Genomic DNA, 20,195 nt, shown 5'->3' on the forward strand with positions numbered 1-20,195 from the left:
GCGGCGCGAGGGGGGGGGGGGGCAGTGAAAAAGCAAAAGGTGGGGGCCCCCCCGCGCGTGTTTCGCGCGGTCGGCGCGGCAATGCGCATCGGGGCGCGAGCTCGAGCTCGAGAGAGTCGGTATCGGCGGGCGAAAGTTCCGTCGCGCGTCGAAATAGCGAGCGGGGGGCCGGGATGTGTGTCAGTGGAGGCGCGCGATCGTCCGCGATTCGTAATTGACGCGCGAAGCCGACGCTCTTGTCCCCGGGGCGGGAGCGCGTATTCTGGTGCCCGCGCGGCGCAGCCAACGATCGCTTGGTCGCCTTCCAAAAGTCCCCGAATTTTCCGACGCGGATAAGGCGGCTTTCGCGCGCGGTAAATATAAATAAGGCACGCCGGCCAAGTTTCGCTCGCTTTACATAAGTCTCTCTCTCTCTCTCTCTCTCTCTCTCTCTCTCTCTCTCTCTCTCTCTCTCTCTCTCTCTCTCTCTCTCTCTCTCTCTCTCTCTCTCTCTCTCTCTCTCTCTCTCCCTCTCTTTTTCGTTCGGCAACGTTTATCGACCTTAACGCTTGCTTCGGCTTTTCTCCTACCCTTCTGTTTTTCGCGCTTGGCTCGAGAATTATTTTTGAACTCGCTGTTGACATTGCTCTCTCGAATGAAAAGAAGAGGAAAAAGGAACAACAAGAAATAATGCAATTGTTCCGCGCGCCAGATATTGTTTGTTTTCCTCGCTGCGCAAAAATATACACAGGCACACTCTATTCACGTTACAACACTCGTAAAGCAAAGGTTCCCAAAATCCTTCCTCGCTCCTCAAGAACACTGAACATCCGCTGCCACGAGCCGAAGAGGGATAAAAGAGGCCGACGACTGTATGCAACGAAACAATGTGTTCCAGATGCATAGCTAACCCCACGCGAGTTGCCCTCCCAACCCAATCGTGAGTGTGATGATGAGTGCGTGAGCATGAGAGAACGGGAGTTGAGAGAGGATGGAGGGTGCGCACGAATCGAACTGCTTAGATGAATGAAGAAAGGAACGCCAAAGCGATGCCTTTATGCAGTTGAATGCACATCTACCTACTTTTGGTAATACGTGAGCATTATTAACACAAACACACAACAACAACAACAAAATGTTAGGGCAGTGTTCTCCGTTGCTAATCGTCGCTTATCAATCTTGGCTCGCTCGCGATAGATCGCGGCTTGTTTCTTTTCAGCGATAATGAGAGACGAGCGACGGTTAGTAACATGAACGTTGCACAATCAATGATAACAGCAGAATTGCTTTACAATGTCGTTCTTTGTCTATTGTCACGGACGAAAAGAGAAATGTTTATTTGCAGAGTTAGATGATATGATAATTGCCGTCAATAACTTTTTCGAAATACACGATGGGTAAATTGACCACGCGGCGGGGGTATTACAACAAAGATTATGTAAATGGCGAGAGAGAGAGACAGAGACAGACAGACAGACTAACGATGTATATCATCAGATGTAACACCCTACAATTATAGCACGCACGTAGCAAAAGCCGCAGAGAGCGGTAATGATAATCTAAGGACGTTATTCAAGCACGTCATCAATTTATAGCGGTTAATTTTAGCACATGACGCTAGAAACAGTCTCTCTACGGTACCACCGTTTCAATCTGCAATTCGACTTACAGCTCTCTTTTTTTTTTTACGTGTCGTGCGCGCGTAACACTCGCGAATCGTCGCGTTACGCACACATGCACGCGTTGACCTTCGCCAATTGTTGACGTCCATCTGCAGTTGAAGAATAAATCGGAGCGCGTGTTTGTTTTCTTTTTTTTTTTTTTTTTGCTGCTGTCTCGATGACGAAAGAAAAAAGACTATTAAGGAGAATCAATTACGCGAACGCTATTTTAAGGATATAATCGGATTAGTCATTCGCGGTTAAGTAAAGCGACTGAAAGTTTGTTGTATTTGCAAGGACAAAGCTCGAAAAAGGCGGCTTTGGTATAGTCGAGCGACAGATATAAATAATACACCATACTCGGTTGTGTGACTTCGATGGTTGCCACACGTGACAGTTACGTGAGTCGTTACGCCTTCTTCTTTTATTCTTACGGAATAATGGATTCGCGAATCGTATACGTGTAATTTCGCGCGCGCGCGAGCAAAGGAGGGACGAAGGAGCTCGACAACGAGAGTGGACCCGAAAAAAATTATGGAAATACTGCTCGTGGCTAATAAGGATAACAAAGCTTATTAACAACCTCGTGCAATGTTGGATTCTACCACATCGGCAGAAATTGAATTCGATTTTTATAGAAATGAAAATGAATATGTTGGATCGTTAGCGAAAATCACGCGCAAGTTTCCCGCCTAATCAAAATATCGTTACGAGCGTGCGTCATGAAAAAATAAAAAAATAAACGAAAGGCAACTTGCAACATATAACTTTCATAATCGCAAACAGTTCGGTCGTTAAGCTCCGTCCATTCAAATGAATTATTACGACGCATATCCCGACCGTAGAAGCGTATATTTCTCATTACAGCGATACGTGCACCTGAAAGATCAGTAGGCACGCTCACGAAGTGGCTGCACCCATAAGGATGGACTATTTTTTAAATGGCCGGCAATGTTAATTACCGTAACACAGACAATACCCTCCCGAGAATGCCCGTGCAAGAGCTGTACCGAGAGGGTTGGCTTTCGACAATCCAATCGATGATTTCAAAAAATAATCCATTTCTATCGGTACAGCTCCCGTAAGTAGGGCGGGCACAGTTCTTCATTTGAGAAGTGTAAATCTATGTTACCGACCGATCTTTCGGGTGCGTGTATCGTTGCAATGAAAAATGCCCGTTTATTTGCTCAACGGACGGTTATGATGATATTTCGATTGGATGGACAAAATTGCCAGCGATTCGACCGAATTGAAACGCCATTCGATCGCTACCAATCCGCGCGAGAGCGTTCGATTCTTTTGGAATTTTCGCATCGACGAAAGCCGAATTGCCCGGCGCTTTGCCGCGCGTGCCAATCGCGTGCAGGTTTCCGGCGTACCCGTGCAACGAGGCGCCGCACGCGCGATCGTCCTCCTCTGGCAGCGCGCTCCAGAGGTCGCGGCGCGAAATCGGCATAGTATGGCGAACAAATAAATATCCCGAGGCGAAGAATTCAGCGCGCGATCTTTATTTTAAGCTCCGTGACGCGACGCCGTTTGCACAACTAGCGGGCAAGTGCGACGCGCACTTACCCACATATATATTTATACGATACGAGCGATACCGCGAGCCGGCTCGTCGCCAAAGCATCGAGCTTCCGTCTGCTGGCATTGTCTCGACCTCTGGCGCGCGTGCGCGCGCGCTTCTCTTCTGCGTCGGCCAGTTTTTCGTGCTTTTTCGCGCTTCCGCGACGGCGCTCCCCGTCTTCTCGGCCGTTTCCTCGTTTTCATCCGACGACCACTCGGCAGCCACCTCCCGCTCGCGCTCCCATTTATTTACCATTAACGCCTGCTCGTCGACTCGGCTCCTTTCCCTTTCTTCTCGTCGCTGTCGGTCATTAGCATTTTTCGTTATCTGGTGCTCCACGCGCGGCCACCTTATTTACCCGTCGTATCGTTTTTAGATTGGGCTCGCGAGCGCGACGCGATTTTCCTCGGCTCTATGAAATTGAAAAAAAAAACAAAAAAAAAAAGAAACGAAAACAAACAAACACATAAAATTTAGGGTCGCGAAGATAGGACGCCGCGATGAAAATGCGCGCGCGGTGTACTGAGCGTCGTTATAACAGTACTATTTTTCCGCGTCGTTCGATTTTTCTCTTTTTACGTCAGCTCGCCCCATCTACGTCGTCCGCGCGAGAGAGGCTTCTTGTAACGGGCGGAGATCGACGACTACAGTTACGCGTACGCGCGCCAGGTGGATTTTCGTCAGGAAGAGGCAATGGACGAGTTCGAACGACGTCGTTTGAGCGCGTCGATTATTCAAGGTGAGGTCGTATCCACGGCGATTATATCCGGTGCGCACGCGCTGCCACGCGTACTTCCATCGCGCAGTGCTTTTTCCTTCTGCCTCCCTACAAATAAGGCTGCGATAGTTGCACACAAACGTGCTAACTACGAGGGCAAACTTTGCCAAAGTCACGGCTCACGCGAGCTTTTAGTGCTATTAAACAGGTGATGTCGTCGCCGACAAATTAACCACGTGGATCGTGTCGCTTGCCGCAATTGAAAACAAAGAGAGAGAGAGAGAGAGAGAGAGAAAAGTTGCACAATATTGGCATTACATCTGAGCGCGAGCATTACGTCACCTACATTGAATTGAGATCGATTGATCTTTTCGTTTCTGAGTGGAAAATTTCTCCGCGACTAGAACAACAAATTCAACGCCGAGAATATGTGGATTGTCATTTTCCTCACGCTTTTCAATAACAACGCATAGCTTCGACGATACAATTATCGTCGCGTCTTTTTTGCTTTTCAAAGTATCGGTCATTGACTGATCCAAATGAGATAAGGGAACAAGCGGTCGTTCGGTGCAATAATCTTCAGCGAAGTTCTGGTCCTTTTCTCGCGCGTAATACGTATACTTTTGCTCTCCTTTGCGTCATTGCGCACCAGGTAGTAATGATTATTGCTTGCCCATCGCCGTGCCACGGAGTGGGGGGGGGGGGGGGGGGGGGGGGGTCAATTTTAACGAGCCTTTCACTCCGCCGCGTTGCGGGAAAATAGAACGAAATAAACGATACGAGGAGGTCGGCGCACCGCCGAAAAAATAGGATGCAAAGCCGCGTAGCATCGGGCAATTAGATCGGCGAAGACGAAAGGCGGCGTCGCGAGGGGATTTGCCGCCTTCGTTCTTCCCTTCGAAACGTCAGCGTCGCGACGCGCGAGACCGATTAGCTGCTATCGCGGCGGACGGATTGTACTTTCGTCGCCTGTCCCGCATTCCCCGCGTTCATTCTGCCTCGCTGCCCGTTCGCAGATCCGACTGATAGCGGGCAATGATTCACCGGGTGGGACTGTTAGCTCGCGCGCCAAGTTTTTGGTGTATCTCGTTTGTTGTGATTGCGCAATGTGTCGGATCGATCGGCAGCGCACTAGGAAAGTACTCGCGCACGCGGGGAAATGGAAAATTTCGGGGTGCCGCGAGGCCTTGGCGGAACTCTCGACATTTTCATTATCTCCGCCTTCGAACCTCTCGACGAGCTCTGCGCCCGCTCGGCCGTGTTCTATCGCCGATAGAGGCGGCGCACACGGACGCGTCTCGGGCGCCGGGAACTCAATCTCAATCGTAATTACATCAGCGAACGCTGGTCTGACGCAAAGGCGGGATTACCCACGAAAAAGCAGACGCGCGGCAAGAGAGATGGCTTTCTCCGGCGGCCGACTCGCGAGCCCGTGCTGGCGGCGTTTCGTCTTCTTTTTTTTTTTTTTTTTCTTTTTTCTTCTTCGAAATGCCAATAGCGTTATCCGCGACGGGGCGAGGAAAAAATAGAGCCGCCGGTGCGCGCGCGCTCGCGCGGCCGAAGGCGGCTGCCGCGTGCCTTGCTTCGAAACTCGCCGCAGTCACGCCGCGGATACGCTCGCGGGACCACTTCTAAGTGCTGAGCGCTTTGCCGGCTGGCACGCCGCAGCCCCGGAGTCTCGCTTCGAACGAAAGTTCGTAGGTTTCTTTACGAATTGAGGTTTCTTTCTCGACGCGTGGGAGCTGAACAGTGTGTATATTACGTGGGACGGATGAAAGCTAATTTTTGTCTTTTCGTCCGAGTGAATTTCCTAACGTCGTTTGGCGTTGGAATGGCTGAATCGTGTCTTTTTTTTTCTCGTCGCTGTGACGTCGACGTGACACTGGACTGCGCAGTACGTTCGACAACACCATAAGCATGCTTATAAAGCGTTTCTTCGTTACGTTTTGATTTTTCGTTCTTTACTACGCGGCCACCGGTTTTCATGCGCGCGGCGAGTGCATGCGAGCTACAGCTGATCGGTTAGCGTCAAAGCTGCGTAGATTAAGCTTTATCGGCGGCGAAACAAAGCGGCGGCGCAGTTTTCTCGGGTGCTCGTTTCCAATAATCGCGCGCAATATTGTACGCGCGAGCTGCCGAGCGCGCCAGTCACGTGCCGGCTAGTTCGCGTGTACGGAGCGCTCTAATTTTAGCCGGGCGCGGACACATCGGAAATTCGTTTTCGCGCGGGAGCTTGAATTATACGGGCGTCGCGCTCGTGCTCTTTCGTCGCTATAAATAAAAACAAAAGAGAAGAGGAAAAGGCGGTGAATATCAAGGCCGCGTTCGCGAACGATTTTCCGCGGTCCGTCTCTGCCGTACACTCGGCTTTTCTTCGCTGAAGTAACGACGCCGCTCCTCGCTGCATCCTTACGGTCGGCCGCGCTATTTCGTTCCTTTTGTTTTCAAAGCGTTGACATTTCCAGCGTCGAGAGGTCAGCATATAATTATCGCATCGAAGGCAATCGTGTTATGTTTTTTCTTCCCGTCTTCTCGGCTGTAATTGCTTCCACGACAGCTCTCGAGGTTCGCAAATTGCCAAGTAAAAACACACATGCCCATCGGTAGGACGCCTCGCTCGCACGTAGGAAAGTGGGATAGAGCAACAATCGCAAAGATAGACGCGGGGACCAGCTGCGCACGCGTTGTTCGTTCCTTTTTGTTTTCCATTTTCTTTTCGCCGAACGCGATGCTTGTAAAACGCGAGGACATCGATTTTTCAATGGGTATTTTCGGGCGAAGGTCGCTCGCAGTTTCTAAACATCATTAGCGCGATTGCCGGTGCTTAGCGTCGAGCAATAATAATGCAGCGGAAATAGTCGCGATCGACATCGCGCCGTGGTAATAAATTCCGTTCGTAATAGACGCGCGGCGTCCACGGAGGCGAGCATCCTCGCGACGGAAGCCCCCGGGCGTCGCGCGCGTCACTCGCGATCCATCAAAGCGACTTCGCGCTTCGAGAATAACGTCCTCCTCGGCGCTAATCGAAAAAGAAGAGGAGAGATGCTCGCGGGCCGCGCGTTGCTGGCAGCGGCGAGTCGTCGTCGCGTCGCGCAGGTGCATCCCCCCCCCCCCCCTCCCCCGGTCTTACGCGTCCGCTCGGTCTCGCGCGTGTGCGCGGCTCCTCTCGCCTGTACGTGCGCGCGTGCGGTCGTGAACTTGAAAGGCATGCGCTGCTGATGGGTTTCCCGTCGATTTAAGAACTCGACGAGGCATATTATTCAGTCTCCAAGATTGTGACACACGCGCGGAAAAAAAAAATAAATAAAGAAAAACAAATAACTCTCTTCGGACGATCTTTGCGCAGCTCGGCGATGATGCGTTTTATCGTTGAAAAATCGTCACTGCTCCGAGAAAATGCTTTCTCTTAGGACGCCGTCGAGCGCGACACGTACGATAAAATTTGCTTTCGACAGCCGGTCACGGCGTTCATCGACGCTTACTTCGACGTCCAACGCCATTTGCGAACCCTCAAGCTCGGCTGAGATAAGCCATTTCACGTACTAAAGAGTATACTAAATAGCCGCGATCAAGACAATCGAGCGCCTCGCTCCGAATGCTGATTCGACGGGATCGCGATCGACTTCGATGCGAGCATCTTCAAAACACACGCGCGCAAAATCGTTCTTCAGGGTCACTACGAGCCGGTAGCTTGCCCTTTCACTCCGAGCTTGACCTTGTGCCTGCAAGGCTTAATTATATTTTTTACGGCTTTTTTCATGAATAACAAAGCACTGTCGTCGCGTGACGTTAAATAGAGAGAGAGAAAAAAAAAATCGATTGCGTGAAATTGGATTGCGCGCACGTGCACAGTCTGGTCGCAGTAGGTCACGTTCGCTTTTAGACTTTCGGGGAGATAAAAGAAAACCCGTGAGGGGCGTTGCGGCTGTGCTGAATGCTTCCAAAGCTCCGCGATTCAATTGACTTTGAATTTGAACACGCAGCTTTTGCCCCATCTAGAGCGACGGCTACGGGGGGGGGGGGGGGAGGTAGGCTTTGACTGGCAAATGAATTCAGTTGCACGCAATAGACAAAGGAGAGGCGCACCGCGATGAAACGCGAGAGAAGCCATTTGCCGGCGAGTACTGACGAAGGAAAAAAAAATGTGGCTTTGCTGTGTTGCAGAAAGGGAATTAGCAAGGAGGTCGACATGTGGAGCAGGCTGGCGAGTTACCTGTTGGGCGACGCGGAGGATGGCAGCGCCGACAAGGAGAACGAGGGAGGCGCGGCAGGCGGCGCCGCCTCGCTGCCCTACGAGACGAGATTCAGGCAGATCGAGGTCGAGGGCGACGACTGGGTGTTCATCGACACTCACGGTAACCGTGCTGCCTACATGCTCTCTCGCGTCGCGCGTCGACCAACCGTCCACTCAACCGTTGCCTATGCTCTGTGCTCTCCGCAGTCGAGGGATTCACGGGGATGGACGAGTCGTGGTACGTGACGCCGCCGGCCTGCTTCACCCAACCGAGCCCGGTGCACGTGGAGACGTCGCCTCTGGAGAACCTGCTGATCGAGCATCCGAGCATGTCGGTGTACAGGTCGGCGGGCAAGAAGGCCCTGCACCCCGACAACAAATCTCAGCAGGAGAAGGCTCGCAATCAGCCGTCGAAGAGACGCTCGCCGCCGTTGAGCAACGTGCAACTGCAGCCGGTGCAGGTTGTCGCCGTGACTGCAGGCAACGTGGCAAGGGCTCAGAAGGCCGCCGCCAAGAAGTTGAACAAGTTGGAGCGAGCGGAGCTCAGGCAGCAGCAGGAGCGTCAGCAGCAGCGGCAGCAGCAGCGGCAGCAGCAGGACCAGCAACAGCAGCAGCTTCGACAGCAGCTTCTTGAGCAACAGCCTGTTAGGGGGACCAATGTTAGGGAGACGAGAAATGCCAGGGCTGACGATAGCGTGAGAATCTCCCAGATCCGATCTGCTCAGAAGGTGAGATGTACTTCTGATTTTTCGAGAGGATAGTGGAAGCTTAGCTTGAGTTTCGAAGACGCGTGACGCGCGTGGCGCGTTGATGAACTGTCATACTTGGAAGGCGTGCACATGTCAACACTGACATCTAATTACCCTTGAACGCGGCCGATTTGTCAAGAGGCAGCTCTAGGATTTGTAAATTACTTGATTCACGCTCTACGAGAACAAAAGACAAAACGAATTGTTTCATTTCTAAATTTAGCTTTTACCCAAGTACCCGGCGACGGTGCGATATGTGTATATAAACGCGATTACATCGTTTGGAATATTCCACGCTCTGCTCCATTATTGTGTAAAAGGAAAATTAGAAGTTTCCGCTGAATGCTTGTGTAATTTTTCGTTCGTGTTCTTTTCAAAATGTAAAATTTAATATTTATTGTCTTTAGAAATCCAAATTACGTTTTCTTCATATTGCTTTTCTTCTTTTATTTTTTCATTGAAACATTTAGATGTGTGGATAGTATAACCAACCTGTCGTATTAATAAGAGTATGTTGGTAGATATTTATATTAAAGGTCGTTTATCTTTCAAAAGTAAATGAAAAACTTTAAAAATATAATATATATCATTGAGCGCTTTAACGAGGCATTATAAGCTCAGTGACGGAAAAAACCAAACTTTTCCATTTATTTCAATGCATAATTGGCAATAGTTATACATTTTTTGAGCACATAAACTGCCATAATTAACGGCAATGAAAGAGAGATAGAAAGAAAAAAGAGCACGCACGACAAGAGTAAAGTTTTCCACTGCGCTCGAGGTATAAAACTAACCTAATGGCAGTGATGAATCATTCTAAAAGATAGCTGTACTAATTGCAGATGCTGGAAAAGCGCACATCGCAGTCAGCAAAACGTAACCGTCTTGAACGATCAAACAAGGTGTGGGAGGTGGGCTCATCGGGTAAAGGTCGGCGTCCTCGTCGCCAGGACCGGCTGCGGCTCAACAATAGCGGCGCCAACAACAACCGCAAATGCTAGTCCCTAGATCTCACACAAACACACGCACGCACGCACGCACGCGCGCGCACACACACAAAAAAAAAAAACAACACAGGCCAGGGTGTTGTAAAACCGCGCACCAACGACGTCCTTCCCCTCCCCTGTATTTAAAAGAAAAACCCCGTCGCTTGCGACAAAACACAACCCACACCCATCGTTCTTTGCACGACGATTTGCACGGTTAATGTACGACTATATTACACGTGAGAGTTGTTCAACAAAATTCAGCGTGATCGCTCGTCGGGGCGCAGACGCATCGACGAACTTGTTAGTCCAATTCCGTGCTGCGAAACTGTTGTAACTCTACCTTCTTGCTCTAATCTATCTCCTTCTTCATGCTCTTCTTCATTTTCTCCCGAGAAAGCGAGACACAAAAAAGAGAACTTGTTGTTGCGAGTCTCCAGCAGTAGACTCCTAAACCTCACACTTGGCACTGGAGGTTGCTGCTACTGTCGCTGCTGCAGCCGCAGCAGAACGTCGGTTGTGTCGGACAACTCCGCGTAATCTTAACGTTAGCCTCAGCCGGAGACGTCCGCTGCCGAGATTCCGTTGTTGATGCGTCTTCGGGAGAGCTCGCTGTAAATATCAGGGAAACACAAAGTACGCGCTTTTCTTTCCTCGGCGACGACTCGGGTGGGACGATCGCTCCTTTGAGAGCTGCTAGACAGCGTGTCGCGTCGCGTGCAATGCACGCAGCTTAAGGAAAGAACGATTGAAACACAAATACGGGAACAAAGCAAAACAAGTCATTTGGACGAGCGCGCAATATATGCTGAAATAAAAGGGGAAGAGAGAGAGAGGGGAGGGGGAGCAGAGCACGAGCTGGTGATAAGAATATGTATACACGCTCACACCTGCTTGGCACGTGTTATATCTTATCTAACAGAAAAAATGCTCCTCTCTTTCTCTTCGTACCTGCCTATATATATATATATATATATATACACATACATACGCGCGTGTGTGTCTGTGTGTACGCGTGTGCGCGTGTGCGCGTGCATTTTCCTTTTTACGCTTTGCTCATGTTGCGCGTTTTCAGCGATGTGTGCGTAGTTTTTCCCTTTCTCGATGTATGCGTAGATCTGCCACTAAGTTGCGTAAAACGTGCGTTTACTTTTTGTGTCTCGCTTTTTACCCAACGGCAACAAAAAAAAACAACATATATATAAATATAGAGATAGCTTAGATAGGCGTAATAAAACGAGAGTAGAAAAAAGCCGAGAGTAAGATGCATGATAAGTCTTAACAACAAATGACAAAAAAACTACAAAAGCTGTAGAAAGGTTATAAAAAAAGTTTAAAAAATTATTAAAGTACGTATTATATTGCTTATAAAAAAGACATAACATAATATTACACACGCATATTCTATATTGTATATTTTTTTAACTTTTTCTTTCATGATTATAATAACTGTTTGAATGCGCGTCTTCATTTCATTATATTTTTTCAACGGTAATGACGACGTGCTACCATATAAGTTATCTATGTTGAATGATCGAACGACAATGCTAAAGTGCAGATATCGCCCACTGTACGATGTTAGTTGATTCTTCCCTATCTTCGAAAAATGTTTTTTTTTATATATACACACATGCTCAAGTGTATATATATATACACATATATATACATATATATACATATATACATATATATATATAATGTGTATCTATAGAATAGCTGCTGGAAAACTGTGTGTAGGACGTGTTGTAATGGGAAATTATATACATTCATATTGATATTGATAAACAATATGACCAATATTGTAGCGGCAGATTCTTTCAGTTTCTTTCCTGTTTTATCTCGTGTAATAGTTAGTGTGTAATAAGAAGGATATAACAAACAAACAAACAAAAAAATCTCGATAAAAAAGCATTGTGATCAACTTGATATATATATATATATATATATATAAATACTATATGAATATATACATTAATAGAACCAACCGATGGTTGGTGTACACAATAGGCGAATTTGTATACTCCGAAGCTCCGAGCGCCAGTTCTCATTAATAATAATTATTATTACTACTGTAATACCTGAGGGAAAAAATGTGGAAATCGCAACGAATCGAGTTGTAGCGAGAGAAGGCCCACGTAGAAAACCCAGACTTTTGTTTCAACTTTTAGTAAGCAATAATAATTCAATCAAAGTGGGTTCGTTCTCTTTCTCTCTTGCGGCGCAGCTGAGCGTGAATTTTACAATCTCGCTCGCTCACCTCTTTCGTTTGGCGATCAGCAGAGCGTGCGTGTATTCGTTTGTTTTTACCTCTTATGTATCGGAGTGTGCGTGTATGTACAATTGTACATACATAATTTATGCGACTAATAAGAAAAAGCTCGCTAATGGACAAAAATTTGTTGTCAAAGCAAAATTGTACAAAGATTGTCTATCCTCTGCGGGGACCGCACTCGAGAGAGTATCGCGACGAACCTCCCTTTTTACCTTAGCTAAATAGCAGAAGAAAAATATACAAAAAAAAACAACACAACACGTTCATTAAACTCAATTATAAGTAACACAAATTCGTAGCGCGCGCGCACACCTTGGCCAGTGTTTTTTAGTAGTTGCCGCGACAGACAAATATAAATGTTGCGCGTGGATTCATATTATTATTATAATTTAAAAGAAAGAAACAACTGACGGGCAATGCAAGAGAAAAAGGCGTAAGGATGTTGTGATCGTCGATATAAGTATGGATGTAATTTTGTTACTGTGAAGAAGTAAAAATAAAACAAAAAAACGTATACAGTACCATGCAATAAGAAAAATAAGTCGCCCTATATATATAAAGCATACATATAAATATAGATGGCGTGTGGCGCCCGTCTGGATATGATGATTGGGTATCGAAGGCTCACGGCAGCGTACAAATGACGACAAAAATGTTTGATGTTTTTTTACAACATAATTATTAATATTATATAAATAATTATATATATATGTATATATACATATATATATATATATATATATATATATATATAAACTGAATGAATTTATGAACGAGTATAGCGATAAAGTAAAAGAAAAAATCTTTAAGTATGATGATCGCTAAAACTGTTTATCACCCACACACACACACACACGTACACATACACACACATAATTTGAATTCGAAGATGTGTGAGAGGAATATGAGTGTGGCATGTTTATGTCCGAGCGATGATAATGACTTATTAAGTATAGCGCGCTATTATACATTATTAAGTTATATGAATATATTGTTATTAAAGAGTCCCAAAATGTGTATAATGACGATACTGAGTGAAAAACCGTGCAAAACAACAAACAATTTAAAAGAAAAAAAAATGATAAAAAATATAAAAAACAGTGCACAGAAAGATAGTATGGGCGGAGAATATTTATGGATTAATAAAGAGCAATTTGCAAATCTGAAAAAAAGCACGTACATTTTTATTTAATACACCTGGCATTTGTGTTTTTACAACAGAACAAAAACGAGGCTAAGATGATTGACGATGAAAATTACACGACATATGCTGTTCGAGGATGGGCGTTACCAAAGGAAATGCCTATTTCTTATTTACAATTCAATTAATGTTTCAGTTGTCTTCAAAACAAGATATCGATAAAAATTTTTTTATTTGGCATATCCTTGAATGGCGCCTCTATACGTCTTTCGAAGCTGCCTGAAGAACTAATAAGATTTTTTTTAAATGCCTCGAGTCGATGTAATTTTGAGCTATTTTGGCAGCGATGAAAATTCATTGCCGTAAAAGAATCCCATTTGTTTTTTTGCTTGATACGAAACGTACTTCGTAAAATTTCAAGTTATCCATTTCGTATGATGATTGCCTCAATAAAACATCCTCTCGGCATATAAGCCAGCAAACATTTTGCCAATCGTTTCGGTCTCGCGCTCGCATGCAATATCGAGTTTATTTTTTGTTTCTTGACCATTCACGAGCTGCCGTAAACGTGCATACGTAACAGCTGTGTGTATAGGTGTTTGCATCCCCTACCTGTACGCAGAGAGAGAGAGAGAGAGAGAGAGAGAGAGAGTTAATGCTGCGGATCGATGTCGAGTGCAGGCTAGAGAGAAAATGCTATGGAGGGGAAGGTTGCAAGTGCAGCTCACGCGCGCGCAAGCTAACGTTAATTTCGTCCCTGAGAAATCGCTTTCAAGTCCTTCCAACCATTAAAAATGTTGCCGTTCTGCTCGTTAACTACGATATATTTCAGCGAAATGTACTCGTCGTACATTGTTGGTAATGCGATGGTCAAGTGTTCTAAAATGTTTATTTTTTTTATAATTTTGAATAACATTGTTTTGTTTAAAAAAAGAAATTATTTAATTTTTTTTAAATAATGAATTTAATCAAGTGAAAAAAAATTTATGATGCTATGTTTTTGATTCAAGAACCACTTATATCTCTGATAGATTTTTATATTATTCATCGTTTCAGATTCAATGTTAAGTATAAAATTTTCATAATTGATATGAGAAATTCGATGTCATGTTAATTTAAAAAAATCTTTTTCGACGTTCACATTTTTACGAAGTATTTGTAAATTCGCGGTGAATAGAGGTACATATGATAAAATTCGTGGAAAGAATAAACGTAATAAATGTATAATATCTGTTTTATTTTGAACTGATAGTATCAAAATGTACATAATTTTCTATTAAAAATTCATCAACTATTGTCCAAATTGTCAAATTAACGCACAAAAAACGCATTACATTAACAAAATAATATAAAAAACGTATAAAAACAAATGTGGCAAAACTTACATATAAGTCAAAAATTATGTTAAATAAATCATCGAGTATAAAAAATCACAATCCAAAATCATAACAAACCAATATAATGTTTAGAATACATTAAGGTACAAAGGAAATTTTTCACTTCTGTAGAGAAACCGATAATCTTTTAATTACTCAAAAAATGTCAACGAGTTTCGATTACAGGCATATAGGTACATAGTCGAAAGTTGGAAAAACTAACGTTGATTATTTTCCACGTCTGTTCCATTTCTACAATAATTTTCATTTTCTTTTTTTGTCACAAATATACTGTACACACAAACACTTAGTCCAATTTTTCCTTAGTCACTCGTTTCGCTTGTATGTGTTTACATGTGAGTGCCTCGCAATACAAAAGTTGGTAAGCTTCTATCGAAGTGTTAATAAGCGAACTTGGATATTTCCGCTTGATTTTCTCAAGTTAAAAATTAAATATGTCGGGGCATCAAAGCGAAACTCTAAAAATATATTTGTACGAAGGAACATACTCATGACTTTTATTTTATAGACTTTTAGATTAATATGATAGTCACAGTGATAGGATGATAATAAAAAATGTACCATACATTTGATTCGATATCACTCAAAAGTACAGTAATGTATAAGTTTAAACATTCAGGTTTTTATAAAAGTTTTTCTCTACAAGAAATCTTCAATAATTTCAAATCTTACTACTTAATCGCGAAAATTATTTTTAAAAAAATTGTCGATGATTTGATGTTAACAAATAAAATAAGTTAAGCATGTGGAATATGTTAATAAATAATATTTATCGCTTTTTAAATAAATCTTTGCAGTAACAGCGATAACTTTTTTCACATAAATTATTCTTATTAGTAGTCCTGCGTATTAAAACGGACGTATTTTTGACTTAATATGTCTTGCAAACAATATTCAAGTATAAACACCTTTTTTCCACATATCTACGTAGGTTTAAAAAGCAAACCTTAATACTTGATAAATCTGTCCAAGATACATCGCAATGTAAAATCTCTGCTATTTAATTCACTTACAGTTTTAAACAATTGTTGAACGTTATAAACTGTTTGACTAGTCATATTTCAATTTCCTACGTATGAATTATTGTTTTAGATCTTTTTTTCCGTTTTGAATATATTTTATAACACTGATCATGCTCGATTTTATCGAGAGAAAGTTTGGTTTGATCTATTCTACAAAAACGTAAAACTTACGTAAAACAATCATTCTTTTGTTGAATACTGCGAGTTACGTATTATTTTGGATACAAACTATCGTTTCTAAGATTTTTTATCTGTAAAAAATAGCGTATTTGAAATTTATGAAAATTTAGATTTCCATAATTTTCCCTCAAAGTATATTAATAAAATAAGTTCACGCAATATACTTGTGTTATCGTGTGCGCGAACAGAAAACAGCTTTAATTCTATCATTGCTTTTCGACAAGATACTAGGAAACGCATAATGTTTCCCTCAGAAAGATAAATTAAATGTGATATAAAATTTTTTTGAGAATACTGTACATTATCAGATAATGCTTTTAAAGTCCTAGCTACAGGTATTTTCATGTACTCGAGTGCAAGAATAGCGAGTTTTCCTATAAAACTTTTTTATTATTTCTATTATTTTTTTTGTTTATTCTCCCAATCCCAGTCGAGCTGCTTTACCTTTATCCCTCGTTTCGTCTCTTATTTTAACAACAGATATGTGTATCTAAATTCACAAATTCGTTGAAGGGTGTTTTTGTAGGAATGTATAAAATTCGATCGAATGACTGTGAATTACTGCTCTAGCCACGACGGCAACGAGGAATTTGGAGATTTTACTTTTATATTGAATTGCTTTAGTGTAGCTTCTAAAGCTGTTTGGTTTCCAGAAAAGTAAGCTGATATCGCGTTATGGAAGAGAAGAAGTTGTTTGTGCATCACTTTGATCTACAAGAAATTAACAATATATATATATATATATATATATATATATCATAATTAAGAAGTGTCATATGTACATTTTTGAGAGATACTCACTCTATTTTCATCTAAGAACTTCAATTTTATAGAAACATCGGATCTCAGTTTCTCAAAGTGCTGTTTATGTAATTCATAATTTTGTGTTGCTTCCTCTAATCTAGCTATATTATTTCCGTCGGTTTTAGCAGCCTGTGCTAAAGCCTCTAAATCAGTTCTATATGCATCGTACTCTACTCTGTAAAATATAAAACATTCAAATTATTACCTAAACAATTTACTTACTATAACCACGTATTTTAAAAGGTGTTTACCTAGAAGTTTCGTATTGTCGGACGGTCATAAGCGTGTCCTCGATTGTTTTATTGCAAAGAGTATTCACAGACGAAACGAAGAAGTTTAAGGCCCCTAGGAGTGTTTCTCCATTTTTGGTCAAGTTTCTTTGCGTTTCCGCATTGTATAGAAATTCTTCCTGTAACTCCGGTGATTTCTGAGCCAACTCGGAAAATGCTTCACCCAGTGCATGCTGCGTTTGAACAACGTGATGAAAGTGCGATGCGAGTGCTCGAGATAATCTCAATAAATTGCAGTACTTTTTTTGCGTATCACGTAACAATTCTATTTGAGTTTCTAGTTCTAAAATATGCAAGCAATTTTGAAATGTAATATTTTTATAAATTAACTTGCATTTTGTTATTTATTACATTATTACCTGAATCTACCGTGCGAGAAGTCTTTCCAAACGTTTCATAAACACGTTGTTTGGTACACTTATAAGTAGAAATACTCCAATTTTTTATTGTTTCAATTTTGCTCTGAGCACCTCGCATACCTTGAGTATCTCCATTTTGTATTGGTGAAGTGGGAGTGGTAGTTACTGCAAATGAAAAACCTATTAAACGAATGACAATAAATGTTATCTTAGTCCTGACAGTGTCTAAACACTCATGGAACATGATAGTGTGCATGCTGAATCAATAACAATATCTCTTATCAACTTACATGATTGAGAGCCATAGGCATTAACAGTCAAATTCATTGTTGCTGGTCTTGTTGCTGATGGAGTTTCTTTAGGTCTACTATTATTGGGCACATGAGGTGGCGGTGTTCCAGAGTGCACTGCACTGTCACTTTCATTGAGGGATGGAGCATCCTTTAACATTTCATGAATACTGCGTTCCATTCCAGGTGACGGTACAGTCACTTGTGACATAACTCGAGTGTTTCAATATTCAATCAGGCTATACTCTGAAATTGAAACCAAAAGTTTAGTACTAATAAAATACAAGTATAACTTCCACGTTATACAAATGATAAGAAGCACTTGCAATATTGTTCTAGAGATTGAGAAAAACTTACTTAAATTGAAAAATCAATATTTGAGAAGTAAAAGGTAAGGAAAGTTTGTACCAAGGAAGCCATTGATGCTTTAACTTTTAAAGCAACATTACTAATTTTAACTATATATAGCACTACATACGAAAACTCACAAATGAATCAAATAGCAGTTACTGTCTACCTTTTACAATGTAAAATTACGGTGCAAGATTGCGTCAACAATTAATAACTCATTGCATCTAGACGAAACAATAACAAACATTACAAATTCAGATAAAATCAAAACAAGTGTCAAAACAGTAAAGTAACTCGCAGGATAGCTGTAACGGAGCAGCGAGTATGGAACAGCGTAGTTAAGCGAGCTTAATTGCAAATAGCTGTTAAATTCACCATGTGCACATCAAACCAGTCCCGCAAATCCGCGGGTTACTGAGTCTCTTACGAGGACCGCTCCCATGACGTCATGTCAGCAGAAGGAGGTGCGACTCTTCGAGCGTTGTTGGACGCAACCACACACTTTGACTATATTTTTTTCACACTGTGCGTTATAACGTATTAGCGTGTGTGTGAGTGTCGGTCGCGTAGGAGGAAGAGTCGATTGTATCTCAACAGATGTAGGTGTGAGTGGATTAGTGTTTATTAAAGGTGCGTCGGTCGAGACAGTTCTTTTTTTATTCTGTTTTTATTGATGGTAGGCTTTCAGCTGTGTATTCGCCTTAGACGACGACGATACGGCTAGCAAGCAGCTCAATGATAAAATTACTAGTGGAACTAACTTGGGCTGACATCTGTTAGAGTATGGAGGTAGAGATGTTCTACTTTATCGGTTTTGTCGTACAAATTTTTCTTTTGATCCTGAAAGTTGATGATGGTAAAGTAGATGTCATTTGTATGAATGAGATTTGAATGTTTTCGTTATTTTGGGTTAGATGGAGACACGACATTGTTAATCTCAATAAGACAAACCTTTGCATTCGCGCAGAATAAAAATAAATAAAATGAATGTACGTACATGTATTTTATTGATATTCAAGCGGTAATAATTAATCAAAATAAAATGTCTTATAAAATCAAATTTGCCAAAACAAAAACAAAAGTCTGTCGGTGCCAAAGTTTTGCTCTGTCAGTCGGATTAGGAACAAGCTTTTTTTCGAATTTACTTGGACGTCATGAATAACAGAAACGATCGTTACGGTACATGCTTGCCATTAAAATGTTAATATGAAACTTTGAAACTTCCTTTTTTTGCATTTTTTTTTTTTTTTCCAAAACGATATCAATTTTTGCGCAAGATATTCAATCCGTGCGATTAGAAAGATGCAATCTGCTTTTCAAATATCGATTTTTCAATTTCGCTGGATTGAGATCGACCTTCCACTCAAAACGACCTTCGCCGTTCCATCAGACGGATTTGCCCATTGCGCGTCGACCGAGAGAAAAAGCTTCTGATGAATATCTGCCATTAATTACAGCGCGCGACCGCGGTCGCAATTCCGTCCTTTGCCGAGAAGAGCCGAACTTCAGTGGCGAGATTGCCAGCCTGTCGATGCGCCAATTGGTTATCTTTACGATTCCGGTCTTTATCCGCTCTTATCTGTCGTCGAAAGGCGCGTCCGCGTCGTGCACGTCCGCGCGCTCGGCAAACATTATACGCCCGCGAGAGAGCGAGTGTGCGTGCGAGAGAGAGAGAGAGAGAGAGCAGTGCGCCAGAACGGGAAAACCCGTTCCGCGCGGGCACACTCCGATAATAATGACCGCGCGCCAATGACGGGCAAGGCTGCAGTTGTTCGCGAGCTCGATTTGACAATGAGACCGGCTCCATGATAATCTTATGCTCGCGAAGATTTCATTTGCCGGGGAGTGACGAGTTACTCGCGCGGTATCGTCGTTGGCAGATCGGCTGCCGATAACGCCGCGCCGTGCACTTCGTCCGCTCGAATATTTGCGAAGCGCGCGTTTACCCGCGCGAAATAACTTGGTTCTGGGATTCCCACATGGTCGTTGGCAACTCGGAGCTTGCCGGAAAGCGTACGGCAACGAGATAATTGCGCCGTTAAATTTAATTAAGATTGCGAATGCAGGTCGAACTTTGAAGACTCGACTATTCCAACGTGCACTCCGTTCCGCGTCGCGAGAAACAAGAAGAGAGACAAAAAAACGATTTCGCCACGGCGCTGCTTTTCGTCCACTCAGCCGCCCTCGAAAGCGAG

General features: G+C 43.1%; 2 protein-coding genes across 5 annotated transcripts; one reads left to right on the forward strand and one right to left on the reverse strand.

Moving 5' to 3' along the window:
• Window positions 1-847: 847 nt before the first annotated feature.
• Window positions 848-12,920, forward strand: LOC131666667 (serum response factor homolog A-like). Of its 2 annotated transcripts, none has more exons than XM_058939496.1 (4): window positions 848-1,067; window positions 8,090-8,280; window positions 8,367-8,887; window positions 9,751-12,920. In XM_058939496.1, exons 2-4 carry the CDS (start codon window positions 8,115-8,117, stop codon window positions 9,907-9,909), a joined length of 846 nt encoding a protein of 281 aa, XP_058795479.1. In that variant the 5' UTR covers window positions 848-1,067; window positions 8,090-8,114; the 3' UTR covers window positions 9,910-12,920. The 2 variants fall into 2 exon arrangements, with proteins under 2 accessions (XP_058795479.1, XP_058795480.1); XM_058939497.1 differs by lacking the exon at window positions 848-1,067 and adding an exon at window positions 5,517-5,618.
• Window positions 12,921-14,536: 1,616 nt separating this feature from the next.
• Window positions 14,537-18,740, reverse strand: LOC131666683 (arfaptin-2). Of its 3 annotated transcripts, none has more exons than XM_058939527.1 (6): window positions 18,376-18,740; window positions 17,650-17,895; window positions 17,360-17,524; window positions 16,962-17,283; window positions 16,708-16,885; window positions 14,537-16,617 (listed from the first exon to the last, which is right to left on the reverse strand). In XM_058939527.1, the coding sequence occupies exons 2-6, from the start codon at window positions 17,858-17,860 to the stop codon at window positions 16,465-16,467; spliced, it is 1,029 nt and encodes a 342-aa protein (XP_058795510.1). In that variant the 5' UTR covers window positions 17,861-17,895; window positions 18,376-18,740; the 3' UTR covers window positions 14,537-16,464. The 3 variants fall into 3 exon arrangements, with proteins under 3 accessions (XP_058795510.1, XP_058795512.1, XP_058795513.1); XM_058939529.1 differs by having other exon boundaries at window positions 18,167-18,740; XM_058939530.1 differs by lacking the exon at window positions 18,376-18,740 and adding an exon at window positions 18,007-18,153.
• Window positions 18,741-20,195: the final 1,455 nt, after the last annotated feature.

This window comes from Phymastichus coffea, unplaced genomic scaffold, assembly GCF_024137745.1.
Source record: "Phymastichus coffea isolate CEN01 unplaced genomic scaffold, Cenicafe_Pcof_1.1 PCOF00060, whole genome shotgun sequence".
Classification (NCBI taxonomy): domain Eukaryota; kingdom Metazoa; phylum Arthropoda; class Insecta; order Hymenoptera; family Eulophidae; genus Phymastichus; species Phymastichus coffea.

Bases quoted from the DNA above. Each gene is read 5' to 3' on its own strand.
- LOC131666667 (XM_058939496.1), top strand. From the start codon at position 8,115: ATGTGGAGCAGGCTGGCGAGTTACCTGTTGGGCGACGCGGAGGATGGC. The intron at 8,281-8,366 runs GTAACCGTGCTG...TGCTCTCCGCAG, and splicing joins GGTGTTCATCGACACTCACG to TCGAGGGATTCACGGGGATG. The intron at 8,888-9,750 runs GTGAGATGTACT...TACTAATTGCAG, and splicing joins AGATCCGATCTGCTCAGAAG to ATGCTGGAAAAGCGCACATC.
- LOC131666683 (XM_058939527.1), bottom strand. From the start codon at position 17,860: ATGTCACAAGTGACTGTACCGTCACCTGGAATGGAACGCAGTATTCAT. The intron at 17,525-17,649 runs GTAAGTTGATAA...TTTCATTTGCAG, and splicing joins TGCCTATGGCTCTCAATCAT to TAACTACCACTCCCACTTCA. The intron at 16,886-16,961 runs GTAAACACCTTT...TATATTTTACAG, and splicing joins CGACAATACGAAACTTCTAG to AGTAGAGTACGATGCATATA.